The sequence below is a fragment of the Chionomys nivalis genome, chromosome 7 (genome assembly GCF_950005125.1).
Source record: "Chionomys nivalis chromosome 7, mChiNiv1.1, whole genome shotgun sequence".
NCBI classification, from domain to species: Eukaryota; Metazoa; Chordata; class Mammalia; order Rodentia; family Cricetidae; genus Chionomys; species Chionomys nivalis.
The window spans coordinates 82,372,601-82,388,315 of NC_080092.1; the positions used below are offsets into that span (position 1 = coordinate 82,372,601).

General features: G+C 56.4%; 2 protein-coding genes across 10 annotated transcripts; one reads left to right on the forward strand and one right to left on the reverse strand.

Moving 5' to 3' along the window:
* The first annotated feature begins 443 nt into the window (after positions 1 to 443).
* Rundc3a (RUN domain containing 3A) lies at positions 444 to 9,519 on the forward strand. 6 transcript variants are annotated; one of them, XM_057774753.1, is made up of 11 exons: positions 444 to 785; positions 4,809 to 4,924; positions 5,273 to 5,421; positions 5,564 to 5,649; positions 6,361 to 6,450; positions 6,550 to 6,630; positions 6,779 to 6,944; positions 7,051 to 7,208; positions 7,905 to 8,042; positions 8,141 to 8,247; positions 9,259 to 9,519. In XM_057774753.1, the coding sequence occupies exons 1-11, from the start codon at positions 679 to 681 to the stop codon at positions 9,399 to 9,401; spliced, it is 1,341 nt and encodes a 446-aa protein (XP_057630736.1). In that variant the 5' UTR covers positions 444 to 678; the 3' UTR covers positions 9,402 to 9,519. The 6 variants fall into 6 exon arrangements, with proteins under 6 accessions (XP_057630736.1, XP_057630737.1, XP_057630738.1 ...); XM_057774754.1 differs by having other exon boundaries at positions 5,285 to 5,421; XM_057774755.1 differs by having other exon boundaries at positions 5,288 to 5,421.
* A 1,348-nt stretch (positions 9,520 to 10,867) lies between these two features.
* Slc25a39 (solute carrier family 25 member 39) lies at positions 10,868 to 15,224 on the reverse strand. Of its 4 annotated transcripts, none has more exons than XM_057774761.1 (11): positions 15,206 to 15,224; positions 13,975 to 14,074; positions 13,786 to 13,845; positions 13,629 to 13,673; positions 13,285 to 13,418; positions 12,861 to 12,928; positions 12,445 to 12,743; positions 11,851 to 11,960; positions 11,551 to 11,632; positions 11,394 to 11,474; positions 10,868 to 11,282 (listed from the first exon to the last, which is right to left on the reverse strand). In XM_057774761.1, the coding sequence occupies exons 2-11, from the start codon at positions 14,057 to 14,059 to the stop codon at positions 11,167 to 11,169; spliced, it is 1,080 nt and encodes a 359-aa protein (XP_057630744.1). In that variant the 5' UTR covers positions 14,060 to 14,074; positions 15,206 to 15,224; the 3' UTR covers positions 10,868 to 11,166. The 4 variants fall into 4 exon arrangements, with proteins under 4 accessions (XP_057630744.1, XP_057630743.1, XP_057630742.1 ...); XM_057774760.1 differs by lacking the exon at positions 15,206 to 15,224 and adding an exon at positions 14,811 to 14,945; XM_057774759.1 differs by lacking the exon at positions 15,206 to 15,224 and adding an exon at positions 14,675 to 14,725.
* Positions 15,225 to 15,715: the final 491 nt, after the last annotated feature.

The window sequence follows — 15,715 nt, forward strand, 5'->3', positions numbered from 1 at the left end:
CCCGCTTTAGTATCTGGGTTACCACCTTAAGGCCACCTACAGTCTCTGAAAGTGGCCCAGGTCTGGCTGAGATGCCTGGGCTGACTGGGTGGGGGGCAGGGCGGAAAAGGGTGCAGGCGGTGAGGGTCTCCATTCTTCAGGCTACGATTCGAGATCAGAAATAGACACCACAGACTGCAGGTTAGAAACAAGGGGAAAAAAGCGTCAAAACTGAGACGCCAAGCGAGGATCCCCAGCGTGTGGGGGTTGGAGAATAGGGTCCTTTCCTACACAATCACTGTTTCTCCCGGGGACCCCCTCCGCTCCTTCAGGGACCTCAGTCCTTCCCCTCCCCCGCAAATCCTGCGCCCTTTGCGGATTGGTCCCGGGCTGCTGGGGGGCGGGGCCATATGGCCCTGACGTCACCGACTGGAGGGGTGAGCAGGCGACTGGGGGAGGGGGTGACGAGCCCCGGCTCAGCACCTCGGAGAGCTCCCTCCCCGGCCTTGTTTTGCTCCGGAATCGCTGCCGGGGGAGGGAGCGAAGGGGCCGGGCACTAGGAGTCGAGGCCGAGGGATGGCAGTGAAGAGGCCGAAGGGCCCCGGGGGGCAGAGGGCCCAGCCGTGATCCTGCGAGGGGCCCGGGGCTCCGGGTGGGGTGGGGGGCAGCGGGTGGCGGCAGCAGTGGCCTCACATCTGAATGGAAGCGAGCTTTGTCCAGACCACCATGGCTCTGGGGCTGCCCTCCAAGAAAGCATCTTCCCGCAACGTGATCGTGGAGCGCAGGAACCTGATCACCGTGTGCAGGTGGGCGCCCCTGGCGATCCGGGTGAGGTGGTTAGAGAGAGGGTTTGGGGAGGGCTGAGAAATCTAAGGGTTGAACATGCTCACGGGGATGCTCTACAACCGCTGAAAAAGGCAGAACAGCCAGACTTAGAAGGAACGCGCTCGCTATCCTTCCCAGGCCCGGAGCCTGGAGGCAGACTGAAATGCCGGTCCTTATTCCTCTTGACTAAGCCAGGCCTATGCCCGGCCTGTGGTTTTGGGGGGGATGAAGATAGTTTAATTGGCACTGCAGCTTCCTGTGAGAACCAGGAAGTGACATTGTGTGTGAGAGGAGGAGGGGGAGGATGGCTGGCTCTCTTCCTGGCAGTGGGGGCAGGGTGGGCAGAGGGGACTCAATGGGGTTGGGGGTGGATGTCCTCCAAGTCCCCTCTTGCCACCCCTGTCATCTTGGCCTCTTGGGGTGGAGCTTTCTGAAGAGACTTTTCTAAGCTCAACCCTTCTTCATGAAGCAAGGATGGTGTTTGGGAGCAGTTGCAGCCTGTGGCAGGTTCAACTGGGCACACAGCAAAGCCCCTGAATCCATCAGTGAAGGTCGAGGCACTACCCTGCTATAGGAAGCATCCAGGGCCTCGCTGCAGAAGCCTGGGCCCTTGATTGCGAGTGGAGACAGGGAGCCCAGATCCCCAAATCTCGGAGGGTGGGGCTGTTGCAGGGCTGGGAAATTCTCAGCTTTCCTGGACACCAGGAAGTAGCCCTTCCCACTTCAGCCCTGCAGTGACTCACCCTCCTTGCCCTGCTCTGAGGCCAGAAAGCTGCCAGCTGTGCAGGCTCTCTCCCAAGCCCCCACCTGTCCTTGCCTCTTCCTCTGGGATCTCCATGCCCCCTGCCTTCCCCACCTGCAGCCTCCACGCCCGCCATGGCCACCAAATGCTTGGATTATATTGCTCCTGGGTGAAGGGTTGACTGTCCTTCCTTGCCAGTCCCACCTGCCTGCACATAAGCCTCAGCATAACTCCTCTGCCCACCCGATGCCCAGCCTCCCAGCACCCAGAGCTCCAGGGCGCCTGCCCGGCCATGTTGCCTCTGTCTCAGAACCTCTCCTTCCCAGTGTCTCGAAAGTCCTGTGTGCACCGGCCCTGTGTGATTGATGGTGGCTGGGCTGTGTGGACGAAAGGAGTATATCGGTGACCTAACCCAGAGCACAGACACTGTCTCTGCCCTCCTTCCCCAAATCCTGTCAGGGTGGTGTCAGGAGATTTCTGCCCTTGGATCCACATGGGCCTAGGATCGAGCTTTTGCTTCAGTCCTTAGCTGTGCAACCTTGTGGAGGTTTCCTAACCACTCTGAGCCTTTGGTGCTTTATTTTAGATCTTAGATTTTTACATCTTAGATGTAAAAGCTGTACCACAGAATGGGTCGTGTTGTGCCAGTTCCTGGCACACAGAAACAGTTATCTCAGTGACGCTCTTCTTGTCCCTCCTGGCTCTTGGCCATCTAGGTGCATATTTTTCTTACCTGCCAGAATAGCTGGGGCTCTGAGTGTGTTTGGGGGTGATGGGGTGGGTGGGAGGGAGCCACTTGGCCTAAGATGGAGAGACAGAGGTTCGGGCGACTTGGGGGCAGCTCAGAGTGGGGAACAAGGGTTAGGGACACAACAAATTCTCCAAAACCCCAGGGACCCCTGCTGCCTCCTCACTGTCACGTGGGTCTCCTCCAGCAGCTCCCTATAGCAGGCTGTAAGGCTCCCCTGGGCCCTGGCCTCCCTGTCTCCATGGTAACCCTCAGCTGCTATGCTCCTTCTAACCAAGCCAACACCATGGGGTTCCTAGAGGCCCTGACCAGCTTTCTGCTCCCCCAAGAACAGATGGCTGATGGCTGCCATGCTGACCAAGCCCCAGGCCTCTACTGAAGTCTGACCCAGATGACCACAAATTGATGGTGCGCATAACAAGGCCCAGATAATGGCCTCCTGGTGGGGCAGTCTTGACTCCTCACCTGGCCTGTGCCCAGAAATCCATACACTTTCACCTTCTGCCATCCTTGCCTGGGATCTGAACCAATGTTGAAGGAGGCAAGTGCTGGTATTTCCGTTAGCACCCAGGGAAAAAGGCTTTGCAGTGAGCAGCCTGCTTCCCTCTAACACAGTCCAGCACTTACCAGTCTGGCCTCAGGCTCTACCCCTGGGGAAGCCCAAAGGAAGGTGGTGGAGAGAGGCCCTGTGGGTTGTGCTTGAGGGTCTTCCTGGCCAGTGTTCCAGTGAGATTTCTAGAGCAGACGACAGAGAGCAGGGGCTTCTCGGAGCCTCAGTACTTGCTTGTATGTTTGATTTTTATTTATTTGTTTTTATTTATTTATCATTTATTTTTAGGCAGCATCTCTCTGTGTAGTTCTTAGCTGCCCTGGAACTCACAGAGATGCTCCTAGTCTGCCTGCTGAGTACTGAGACCAAAGTCATATGCCACCACTCCTGGCTAATCCTCTTTAAAAAAATGACATTTATGTGTTTGTTTACTTATTTTGTATGTGCATGTGCCACCGTGTGAGTGTGGAGGTCAGAGGACATCGGATGGGGGTAGGGGCTCTCCTTCCACCACGGTGGTCCTGGGGTTGAACTCGGGTCACTGGGCTTAGTGGCGTGCGCCTTTGTCCATTGGACTAGCTTACTGGCCAATTCTCAGTGATTATAATAGCCACTGGGAAGTCGCAAGACAGTAGAACGAGTCAAGGATGGAGAATAGGGCGAACACTTGCCTCCTCCCAAGTTACATGTTTCTGATCAGTTCATCCTGGAGCCTTTAGTCCCTGTACCTATTATATGCAGAAGGTGGTCATGAGAGGATCTACCTCCAGAACGGTGACAAGGGCAGGTGGGTTGATACTTATGACATATAGTTCTGGACACAGTGATCGGCTTGGTAAACATGTGTAGAATAAAAGGACAGAGTCAGCCGGGCGATGGTGGCGCACGCCTTTAATCCCAGCACTCGGGAGGCAGAGGCAGGCGGATCTCTGTGAGTTCGAGACCAGCCTGGTCTACAGAGCGAGTTCCAGGACAGGCTCCAAAAAAAAAAAAAAAAAAAGGACAGAGTCAAGTACCTCCCTACGCCTGGACCACTGTTCCTGCTGTCTCCAGAGACAGCAGTAGTAAGATGCTAGGAGCTGCACGTCCTGTCCTTGTCCCACTCACTGCAAAGATGGCAAGAGACTACAGAGGGGAGATGGCGGAGGATGCAGGAGGCTTGAGCAAGGCTGGGGAAAGTGGTGGGGGCGGCTTGACTCCAACCCCTTGGCCTCACTTGCCTTCTTTGGCCTTCTCCCTGAGAAACCAGGGTCTGGGCCCCCACATCCCTTCCAGGGACCTACTGCCAGAGCTCCCTCCCACCGGATGTATGTCAGACCCATACCCTGCGTTCTCCCCCCACGCCCCAAGCTCTACACTGCCTAGCTCTGGGCAGCTGGTGTGTGGGTGGGCTAGCTGAGAAGGGGGAGGATGGATGTCCCGGAGCTGAGTATCCACCTGACTGTGCATGCATGCCTGCGTTCCATGTGCACAGCTCATGTGCTCTGGCACAGGTGACCCCCAGCCCCAGAGGGATGGGAGCTCGTTCCAGCAATGTTGAAGACTGTCTGGGGTACGGGTGCAAACTGGCTTCTGACTCCTGGCTGATCCTCAATCCACACATACAGAAAATGTCACTCTGAAGGGTGATGGGGACAAAGGGTCTGGGGATGCTCCCCGAGCTCTTGCTGTCTTGTTTTTCTACATATGGCTTCATCCTCCCTCATACCTTATCCCGGAAGCTCCCTTTCTCTGGCTGTCTCTTCTGCACCCACTTTGCCAATCGGTGTCCTTCCTGTCCTCTTCCCTGTACTGTTGCCTTCTTATCCCACCTGGTTGGGAATCTCCTGGGGTCACTCTGGGTTCATCGGCCCCCACATCAATCCATGCCCTTCGTGACCCCTTCTCTGCCTATTCCTTCCTCTCCGACCCCCGCCCTCTACCACCCTGTCTGACCCTCCTCCCGCTCCCCTCCTCTCCCCCAGGTTCTCTGTGAAAACCTTGCTGGAGAAGTACACAGCAGAACCCATTGATGATTCATCTGAGGAGTTTGTTAATTTCGCAGCCATTTTGGAGCAGATCCTCAGTCACCGGTTTAAAGGTAGGCCGTCATCACCCACCCCTGCCAACCGCAGCTTGTGGCTCTAGCCACCACCCTGCTCTGATTGATACCCTCTATGGGTTCCTAAACCCCATCCCTAGTCCGGGGCCTGATTCTGGGCTATACGTAGAAACAAAAGCACAGTCCCAGGAGACTGGGGAGAGGGTCATCTGCCGACAGCTCCATCACTGAGCATGCAGCTCTCTCTGCCAGCAAGCCTGCTGCTTATGGTGGGGGAGGCTGTACATGTATGTGTGGCAGCTCATGCTTATTAAACATGTGAGGGCTTTATGACATAAACCCTTTCCAAACTCCCTGGTCCTGAGTCCCCTCCCTGCCCTGGCTCAGCTTGTGCCCCAGCAGGTCCAGTGAGCTGGTTTAGCTCAGATGGGCAACGGGGCTTCTGGGACTACATCCGACTGGCCTGCAGCAAGGTGCCCAACAACTGTGTGAGCAGCATTGAGAACATGGAGAACATCAGCACAGCTCGAGCCAAGGTGAGGGGCTGCACGCCTGGCCCCTGCTTTAGACATAGGGCCCTGTCCTTACCCCTTGCCTACAGCACTGGGAAAAGAGACCAGACCTGATGTTGGATACATTGTTCCCTCTGGGATAACTAAAGGTAACCATGTTTTCTAGGGCCGGGCATGGATCCGGGTGGCTCTGATGGAGAAGCGTATGTCAGAATACATCACCACAGCTCTTCGGGACAACCGAACCACCAGGTCAGACCTCTTGGACATGCACATTCATTGCCTAAATCCTAGGTCCCACAGCAACCTTCAATACCTGGACTACAAGTTCCAGCATGCACCAGTAGTTGGCCTCTCCCAGAGGTCTTGGTAACGAGACTGCAGAAACCTCAGTCACATACCATTTTACTTGGCTTTGTGCCATGACCTACAACATGCAGCCCTGCCAGCTCTGCAAACAAAGGCAGTCACACTATTCTTCCAAGAACAGAGTTTCAATGTGTGGAGCTTCAGTGCTTGGCCTGGGGGTTTGCCAAGAAGGCGGGTCCGGAGGGTCATAGATCACAAGGCAGAACGTGCCATTGTGGGGTGGGAAACTATTGAAGTTGGGGGGGGTCCTCCAACCTCATTTTTATTTTTACTATGTTCTATCCCCAGTCTGCATATTTCAGAGTTGTTTTTTGAGGATCTACTATATGTATGACGAACACTGAGGACTAAGACATGCTCCCTGATTTCAAGTATTGGGGTGACCCAGTGCTTGACAGAGGCTGTTTAGCTCAGAGAACAGAAGAGTATCTCTTGTCAGGACAGTGCTTATAATAGGTGTGGGGGTGGGGTCAGGTGCAAGTTCCAGTGAGGGGAAACAATGACCACCGCTGGTGAGCTAGAAGGAGTCTTCTTCCTCCAGAGAAGTCCTGGGCACGGGGCCGCTTGGGAGTCTCTGGTTTCCTCTCCCTGCAGACGGTTCTATGACTCCGGAGCCATCATGCTGCGGGAAGAAGCCACTGTCCTTACGGGGATGCTGATTGGGCTCAGCGCCATCGACTTCAGGTGAGGTGTGCATGGCGGTAGCGAAGGGGACTTTCTCCCCCACAACTGTCCAACGCCCCTCATTCCCTCCCCCCCACCCCTGTGGCTCTTCTGCCCCAGCTTCTGTCTAAAGGGCGAAGTTCTGGACGGGAAGACACCGGTGGTCATTGATTACACGCCCTACTTAAAGTTCACCCAGAGGTGAGCAGCCCCGTTATTGCGGTGGGTGAGATGGGCACCAGAAGGGCGCCAAGCGTCACCCTGGTGTCACTGCCCAAGGGGCGGAGTTGGGGTACTAGTGGGGCGAGGCGGGGTGGAGCTGGCCCCACCTACTGCTCCCGCTCCTAAGCTACGACTACCTGACGGATGAGGAGGAGCGACACAGTGCGGAGAGCAGCACCAGTGAGGACAACTCGCCTGAGCACCCCTACCTGCCGTTGGTCACCGACGAGGACAGTTGGTACAGCAAGTGGCACAAGATGGAACAGAAGTTTCGCATTGTCTATGCACAGAAGGTTGAGTAGGGCGAGGAGCGGGAGCTGGGCGTGGAGTGGGCAGGGTCCAGGCTGGAACCCCAGCTGGGACCCCTTTAGAAGTCCGGGCTGAGCTGGCTCCCCACAGGGATACCTGGAGGAGCTGGTGCGTCTGCGCGAGTCGCAGCTGAAGGACCTGGAGGCGGAGAACCGGCGGCTGCAGCTGCAGCTGGAGGAAGCCGCAGCTCAGAATCAGCGTGAGAAGCGGGAACTGGAAGGCGTGATCCTGGAGCTGCAGGAGCAGCTGTGAGCCCATCTCCTGTCCTGCCCTGATCTCTGTGGCCCCCAAACTGACTCCAAGGATGGCATCACTTTCCTGACACCAACATTCAATTTGCATCAGCCCACCCATCCCATCACCTCTCCCCCAAGATCCTGTGGTGGCCAAACATTACCCCAACATTAAGATCTCGCACCTCCATCACCCTCCAGCTAGAGACACCAGGCTCTGGTGCAGGGACCGCATTACTCAGAGGACCTGGCCTTCAGCCTTATTGTACCTTCCCCACTGTTTAGGCCTCTGGTCTGCATCACCCAGGGATCCCACAACCTAGACCATTCTTCCCTAAACAAATCCCACCCCTTCAAGAGTACCCTCCCTCTCCACTTTCCTCATCCCAACTGACTCCTAAACACTCCTTCACTCCAACTCCCAACACAAGCGCACTAATCCCAGCCCCTTCTGCCCCCAGGCTAGCTCATACTCTTCCAACACTGCCTTCCTGGCCTCTTTTAGAAACAGCCCCATTAAGTGGCAGGCCTGAGACTTGTGCTCCTTCTGCCTCGACCTCCTAGCACTGGAACTCCAGATGTGTGCCACCATGCCTGAGCAGCACTTAGCCTCAGCTTTGCTACTCAGGATTCCTTCCTAAGCTCTGCCCCCAACTTTGCTGAGTCTTGCTTCCCCCTCCCAGCCAGGCCTGATCCCCCTCCCCCTCCCAGGACAGGTCTGATCCCCGGTGACCATGCCCCCCTGGCCCAGGGTTCCAAGGAGTTCACTACACCTCTGGTCAACCAGTGGCCCTCCCTGAGCACACTCAATAGGCCTGAGGGTGCCAGCAACTCCAAGCTCTATCGGAGGTAAGCCCCAACCCAATTGCCACCCCCAAACCCCACTCCCAGGAAACAGGGCTTGGAGCTATGGGCCACAGCCCGCATGCTTTTCTGTTCTGCTATAGACACAGCTTCATGAGCACCGAGCCGCTGTCTGCAGAGGCCAGCCTGAGCTCAGACTCCCAGCGTATGGGAGAGGGCAAGCGGGATGAGGAACCCTGGGGCCCCATCGGTGAGCGCAACCCCCATCCACACACACACACCGCGGCACTCAGTATACTTTGGAAACTTGCTGGGGTCCACAGTGAGGCCATGGCTGAACCCCTTCTCTCAGCCCTTCCTGTGCTCACAGCACCAATAAGGAGCCTGGTTTGGGGTTTCTGAGAGAACCAAGTGCAAGCTGAAGCTGCACCCCCTCTACCTGTGAGCTTGATCGGGCCTCACCTCGCTGACCCAGATCCCCATCTCTAAAATAGGGACATTGGTAAAAGGACTCTCTAGTGTCCGTATATGCAGAGGCCTCAAGGACATTTTAGCAAGACATCCTCACCGTGCACACTCCAGGGACTCCTCACCCTAGCCTTCTCTTACCACATACACACTGTGAACTGCTTACCTGACCTGTTTCCCCCTTCTCTTTGGCTACCAGGAAGCTCAGAACCAAATTAGTGACTCCCTCCGAGTGAAGGCCCAGGACTTCAACGCATGCATTTTGTGTTGACCTCACCCCTGGCTCCACCTTGGTTTCTCCCTTCCTAGCTTTCCCCATGCCTGGACTTCCTTTTTTCTTCTTTTTTTAAATATATAGATATATAACTACACTGTATCAGATAACTGGACTTTGAGACATGGCAGGCTTTGGACATGTAACCCACCACACTGTGTTTGTGACTGTGTGTGTGTCTCCCCAATCAGACTGTGAGCTCCGTGAGGGCAGGGATCACGTCTTGTCCATTCTCTGTATTCCCAGAGTGTGAAACAGAGCAAATGCTCACTGTGTGCTTAATAAATGGACAAAGAGGCTGAACCTCAGGGGTAGACAGAGACATCACTGATGATTACAACACAGTGTCCCTCGCCCGTGCAAGGCATGCTTGATCAGGGTTTAATTAAAAGTGGCAGAAGAGGCCAAGAGTCTCCTGGGGTGACCCGAGGATTGTCCTTTTACTGCTCATCCATGAAGTCTCCTGCCCCACATACACACAGCCTGGTTGGCCCAGCCTCACCCGCCCTCTCTCCCCAGGGAAGGACCCCACGCCCTCTATGCTGGGCCTCTGCGGCTCCCTGGCCTCCATTCCCAGCTGCAAGTCCCTGGCGAGCTTCAAATCCAACGAATGTCTGGTGAGCGACAGCCCCGAGGGCAGCCCGGCACTTAGCCCAAGCTGAGGAGCAGCATGGGCAATGCCAGCCCCACCTGCCAAGGACCACAGACAACTGCCACCATGACCCCCAACCCAGGCAACCCTTCAGAATGCTGCCCACCTAGCTGAGGGTCTCTAGGGAAAGACAACCAAACCTCTTTCTCGCTTCTGCTTCCGGCCAAAGAGGCAGGAGCTGCACCGGGAAGTGGTGGGGCCAGGAGGGAGGGGCACCCAGGGCACAGGTAGCCAGGCCCCTGGGGAGGCTGGTGGTCCTGAAGCCTTCCTGGCTCCCTTTGCTCATCTTCCACACCTGCGTCAGGAGCAGGTGGCCCAGCCCTGGCATTCCTGCTGCCCTGCTCTGGTCTGTCCCTGTGTACCCTCTGAAGTCACCCTTCCTTGGTACCTATGTGGGGCGAGAATAGCAAATAAAAACCAGAGGACTGAGGTGGCTTCATCTCTGGGGATGGGGTAGAGCTCATTAACAGGGTCTCTCTCGTTCTTCTTTTAACAAGGTCTCTTAAGGCAATGGTGTCAGACCAGTGTGTGCCCTGTAGGAGCACGTGGGACCGTAACCCAGGGCTTCTGTAGATCTGCAGTGCACTCTGGGTCTGACCCCCTCTCATACTTTCCTAAGCCCTGCAGAGCCCTCTGAGGGTGTGCCTTGATGGGCATCTGCTTGCCACAGGCGCAACTCCATTGTGGCCCAAAGTTGCAGTCCCATCCATTATGCCAGAGCTGGCAAGTAGGCAACTCTGTCCCAGTGATACCACCCTGACATGTACTTAGGGAGATCGCCTCTTGCTTTCACCCCAACACAGTGACCTAGCATGGAAGGGCCTCACCACCACTTCGGCAACCTTCTACCCTCATTCTGACTGGGCACCCCATAAGGTGGGAAGCTTTTAAGACAGGGTCTCTGCCTGGCCAAGGACTCACTGTATAGACTCAGATCCACCTACCTTCAACTGTCTAGTGCTGGGATTAAAGGTGTGCACCATCATGCCAGGAGTGGCAGCCCCCCCCCTTTTTTGGTTTTTCGAGACAGGGTTTCTCTGTGGTTTTGGAGCCTGTCCTGGAACTAGCTCTTGTAGACCAGGCTGGTCTCGAACTCACAGAGATCTACCTGCCTCTGCCTCCCAAGTGTTGGGATTAAAGGTGTACACCACCACTGCCCAGTTTTTTTTTTTTTTTTTTTTTTTGGTTTTTCAAGACAGGGTTTCTCTGTGGTTTTGGAGCCTGTCCTGGAACTAGCTCTGTAGACCAGGCTGGTCTCGAACTCACAGAGATCCGCCTGCCTCTGCCTCCCAAGTGCTGGGATTAAAGGCGTGCGCCACCACCGCCCGGCTCCCAGCTTTTTTTTTTGAGACAGAATCTTGCTATGAAGTTCTGGCTGACCTGGTACTTGAGGCAATCCTGCCTCAGCTTTCCAAGTACTGGAATAACAAGCGTGGGCAACTGACTGGGGACCCCCAAATGAACACACATACCCCAAGACACCGCAGCCACAGCAGTGCACAGAAGGTCATCATCTTTAGACAGGGGATAAACAAGGCTGCCTGGCCTGGAGAGCCTGATTACCCAGGGCCAAGCTACAACAAACATCAAGGAGATACAAGGAAAGGGGCAGCTGTCAGATTTGGTCTTGAACTTGGAGGTGGATGAACGCTGACTGTGGGAAGGGGACAGCAGGAGTCGAAATGTGGGGTAGCCTGGATGACTGGGTTGGGAGGGAAGGCACTTGGCTCAGTCTCCTGTCCCCACCCATGCAAGAGCTGGTTGTTCCTCGCCTTTCAGTGGCCCAGAGGCTGTTCCTGGTTGAGCCTCTGGAAGAAGCTTTTGCCGAACTCGTATGTGCTGATCATGATGGCACAGGAGGGAGCGGCCTTGATGATCCTTGGGAGGAAACCTGTGATGGGAGGTCAGACCTGGGTTAGGGGTCCAGGTCCCTTCCCATTCATTCACACATAAGAACATGGATGTTCACAGAACACGAACACGGGCACAGACAGGCACCCACCTGCAAAGAGTCCCCTGGTGCCCGATTCAGCTCGGATTCTCCGAAGCAAGAGCCAGGTGGAATCAACTCTTGGGGGCTTCACTGCAGATTCAAGGCCCAGGTCAGTAGTACCCTGTTTGGGCCCTGCCTGCCCTCCGCCTTGACTAGCCCCGCTCACCTCTCACGGCCTCCACTGCTCCCAGTGCAATCTGCCGCTGGGTCTTCACCACGTCGAAGGGTAGAGTGAGGGTGGCAGCCACCTGGTGGGATGGCGAGAGGGCTCGGCTCAGCACCCAGGCACCGTTCCGGCCCTTCCATAGCTCCCGGGAGGGACGAAGGCATCTCAAAGATGGCTGAGCAAAGTGAGCAGGCTCCCTGGGAGGCGCTGCTGTGTGGGGACTTTCTGGGTGTCCCTACTAACTCACTCATGGCCCGTAGAACACCCCTGGTGGCCTCACCCCCAACCCAGTCAGCTCACCATTCCTGAGATGCCACCAGCCACAAAGCTGATGCCCACGGATGTCTGGTCCTTTGGTCTTAGCCCGCTCAGCCAGCTCTTCACCAGCTCGTAGTTGAACCAGTACAGAGCTTGGGAAGTAGACACACTCATTACAGGTGGGGGCCATAGTGGGCTCCAGACTTCTCACCTCCCACCCACAGCCAGACCGCCCCCCAGGGGCAGGCTTGCCTGCCCTGTACCTCAGCAAAACCCCTCCCTGCCAAGTCCATATCACAAATAAGGACCCCAAGGCTCTGGGGGCTGGAGAGATGGCTCAGTGGTTAAGAGCATTGCCTGCTCTTCCAAAGGTCCTGAGTTCAATTCCCAGCAACCACATGGTGGCTCACAACCATCTGTAATGAGGTCTAGTGCCCTCTTCTGGCCTGCAGAACACACACAGACAAACTATTGTATACATAATAAGTAAATAAATATTAAAAAAAAAAAAAAAAAGGACCCCAAGGCTCAGAGACAAGTTCATGGCCATTAGTAACAAAGGAGGAACTTGGCTGGAGAGCCCTTGAACATTATCCAAGGGCTCTTTTACCCTATGCCCTGAACCCAGGTGCCTACCTGAGAAGGGCACATCTCGCAGGGCTGTGGGACCCCAGCCCAGCCACAGTGAGCGCCAGCCCCCCTGGGCCACCGAAGCTTGAACACAGGTAGCCAGTTCCCGGTATGACACGTGCTGAGCCTGTAGCTTGGTCCGCACAAGCTCCAAGGGGCTGATCACCGTCACAGTGCCCATGCGGGCAAGGGCACCAGCCACCATGGGTGCGTAGAGATCAGAGGTCAAGGACTGACCACATAGGAAAGCCTTGAGTTGGTCGTAGGCAGTGAAGTAGATGGCAGTAGCTGGCACAGTCATCACCCTGGGAGCATGAAGAGGCAGAAAAGTCACCTGAGGGCTCCCAGTCCTTTCAAGCATTCCCTCCCTCACCCGCCAAGAGGATTCAAGGGAAGGAAACACCCCACACTGGGGTACTCACAGGGTGGCTGGGAGGCCGCTCCACAGGGTCCTAGTGCCCTCATGCTTCACGATCTTCACAAAGGCATCCTGATCAATCCAGCACCGGCCCAGGGGAAAGAAAATGGACGAGCAAGGTCCATCACAGACTTGTGATGGATGGGCTCAGGCCTGGCCCGATGCCCTCAGCCTCTGCCCATAGTCCTGATAAGAGCTAGTTAGCCCCTCAGGCTTCCACAGATGCAACTCCCCATATAATTCTAGGGGGGCTCCTACTCACCCATTAAAACCTTAGTACCAGAGTGCTGGACTAGCACGCATTAGCATATTAAGGTCATGGTTTTGATTCTCAGCATCAGGACCAGAAGTCCTTCTGGGAGAATCCCAGGCAAGCCCTTCCTACACCAACCGGTCAGCCACACCTCAGGTACACGGTGGCTCCTTACCAAGGTGCCAGTGAAGCGGGTCGGATCCTGAAACCAGGTGGCACAGCGAGTGCCATTGGGGCACAGGTACAGGGGCTCCAGGACACCGTTGCAGTAGAGGAGACACTTCCCTGGGGATTGTAGAGTAGAGGGTGCTGGAGAAAGGGGGCGGGCATTAGGGCAGCAGGGCCTAGAACCTAGCTGGGTGGCAGAGCTGGTGGAAGAATCCTGCACAGGCCCGAAGGCGGCTAATGTGACCTAGCAGTGTTAGTACTGGGTACTAGTCTATGACCAAGGGCACCCAAGGGACACTCGGACACGTCTTCCCTGGGCCCTTCCAGGCTCCTGTGACTTGGGGCACTCACATTTGGTGTAAGAGAGACTCCAGAATCTGGAAGGAGGTGTCAATTCTGAAATACAAGTCATCCACGGTGATCAGGAATGTCCCCCACACGGGTATCCCATCCCAGGAAGATCCTTATTTTGTCCACCCTCAGTCTGGCTCCAGGTTCAGGTACTCACCACTGGCTACTGAGGGCCTCTGAGACTGAAGGCGGACCTTCACCACATCCAGGGGTGTCACTGGGGAAGGAAGAAGGTCCGAAGGCTCCTCAGGTACCCCACTCACCCTCTTCATCAGGACCCAAACTACCTCCAACCACCAGCCCACATCAACCCCCAGCAGCCGAGCCCCATCTCCCTAAGGCTTACTGAAGAGGGAGGTGACCACAGCCCCAGCTCCTGAGGCCACCATTTGCTGAAGGGGGCTAATGCCCCCAGGATCCTGATCTTCCATCTTGGAGGTTCAATCCTGAAAAACAAACCATGGTCAAATGGCGTTTACCTCCGGACAAGAACGGCCTGAGGAGAGACAAGCACGAGGGAAGGCACACGGGGACTTCACCACAACGCACTCGGGGCTCATCCAGAGCTTGCCTTTATAACCCTGGAAATCTGTAAACATCTTCACTTTGTCAAAGGGGAAACTAAGGCTCAAGACGTACGGTGACCTTCAAGGTTACGTCACTAGTTTGGAAAGAAGCTACAACAGCCGTTGGCCCTGGCCATTTCCTCAGCCACATGCTTACTATATGCACCTCCGGACTTCAGAAGCCAAAATATCGAAACACTTGGGCCTTGCCCCTCCACCCAACATCTATCGGGGCGGCCACATGAGCGCCCTGGACGAGGAAAGGTGGAGCTGGGCATCAAGAAAAACGTGTAAACAAATCTGGTGATAGAGACGAAGGTCCATATTGCCTCTCGAGATTGCTGGCCCTCCCCCACACTGCCGGCCCAGGCTAGACCGGCCAGCCAGGAGGCCTGGAGGGAGGCCACCCTCTGTCTCCTCTCTCTTTTAAATACAAGCCGCGGGCTCAACCGAGACGGAAGCAGCGACCCGGTAACAAACCCGCTCTCCGAGATTCGGCCGCACTCCATGCCCAGGCCCAAGCAAGGGGCGCCTGCCGAGGCCCACCGCTTCCCCGAGACTCGACTGGGGTTCTCGGGGACCCTCGGAGAACCCACTCCAGTTCCGGCCCGCCCACCTGGCTCTGAGCCGGTGCTTGCGCCGCGCCGCGCCAGGGGCCTGGCGGGCCCATAGCGGCTCCGCGGCCGGTGCAGGGTCCGCGCGCTCCCGCTTCGCACAGCGGCCGCCTAGGAGAGCGGCGGGACTGACCCCGCCCCCAGAGGCGCTAAGCTCCGCCCCGCGGGCCAACTGGCCGCGCGCACGGAGTGCAGCGGGACCCGCCCCCTCCCACCCGAGTCCCGCCCTTGCTCCGCGGCCCCGTGGGCGGGTCCCCGCCGCCCCGCGCTCCCCGCCGCCCCGCGCTCCCCGCAGCAGCCCGTAGGTCAAGGTCGCCGACTGCACAGCGCAAGTACCTGGCTGCCGTAACTCTATCCCGCCCGCACCCCGCAGGAGCGCTGCCGGGGGAGTCCGGACCTGCGATCGCTGGGACTTTGCAGACCGCGTGGGTACTGCTGCTCTCTAAGGCAGTGGCCTCGAGGGTCGGTTCTTCAAGGTCATCAGAGCGTGGAGCAGCAACGGCAAACATTCGCCCACTGAGCCGTGTAGCGGGAGTGGACAATTTATGGCAGGAATTACCATCCTTTTCATTTCTGGATGATGAAACGAGGTTGCAACCCCGGAATGCTTTATACGGGGCAGAGCAGTCTGTTAGCTACCGCCTGGGCCAGGCGTGGGGCCTGGGCTGTTTTACAGGACTGCTTCGGGCTCCGGGGACACCCCACTCCATAAGAGCGTGGGACAGGAAAGAAAAACATTGTTTCGCGACTGGTCTCAAACTCTTACGGCCTTTAAAAGTCAGAACTTTTTTTTCCTTTTTTGAGATGATTTATGTAACCTTGGTTGGTCAGTGTAGGCCAGAATGGTCTCGACCAAAACTTTTTGTAGTAGGTTATTGTTGACATAGACGCCTCCACTTTTCGGACT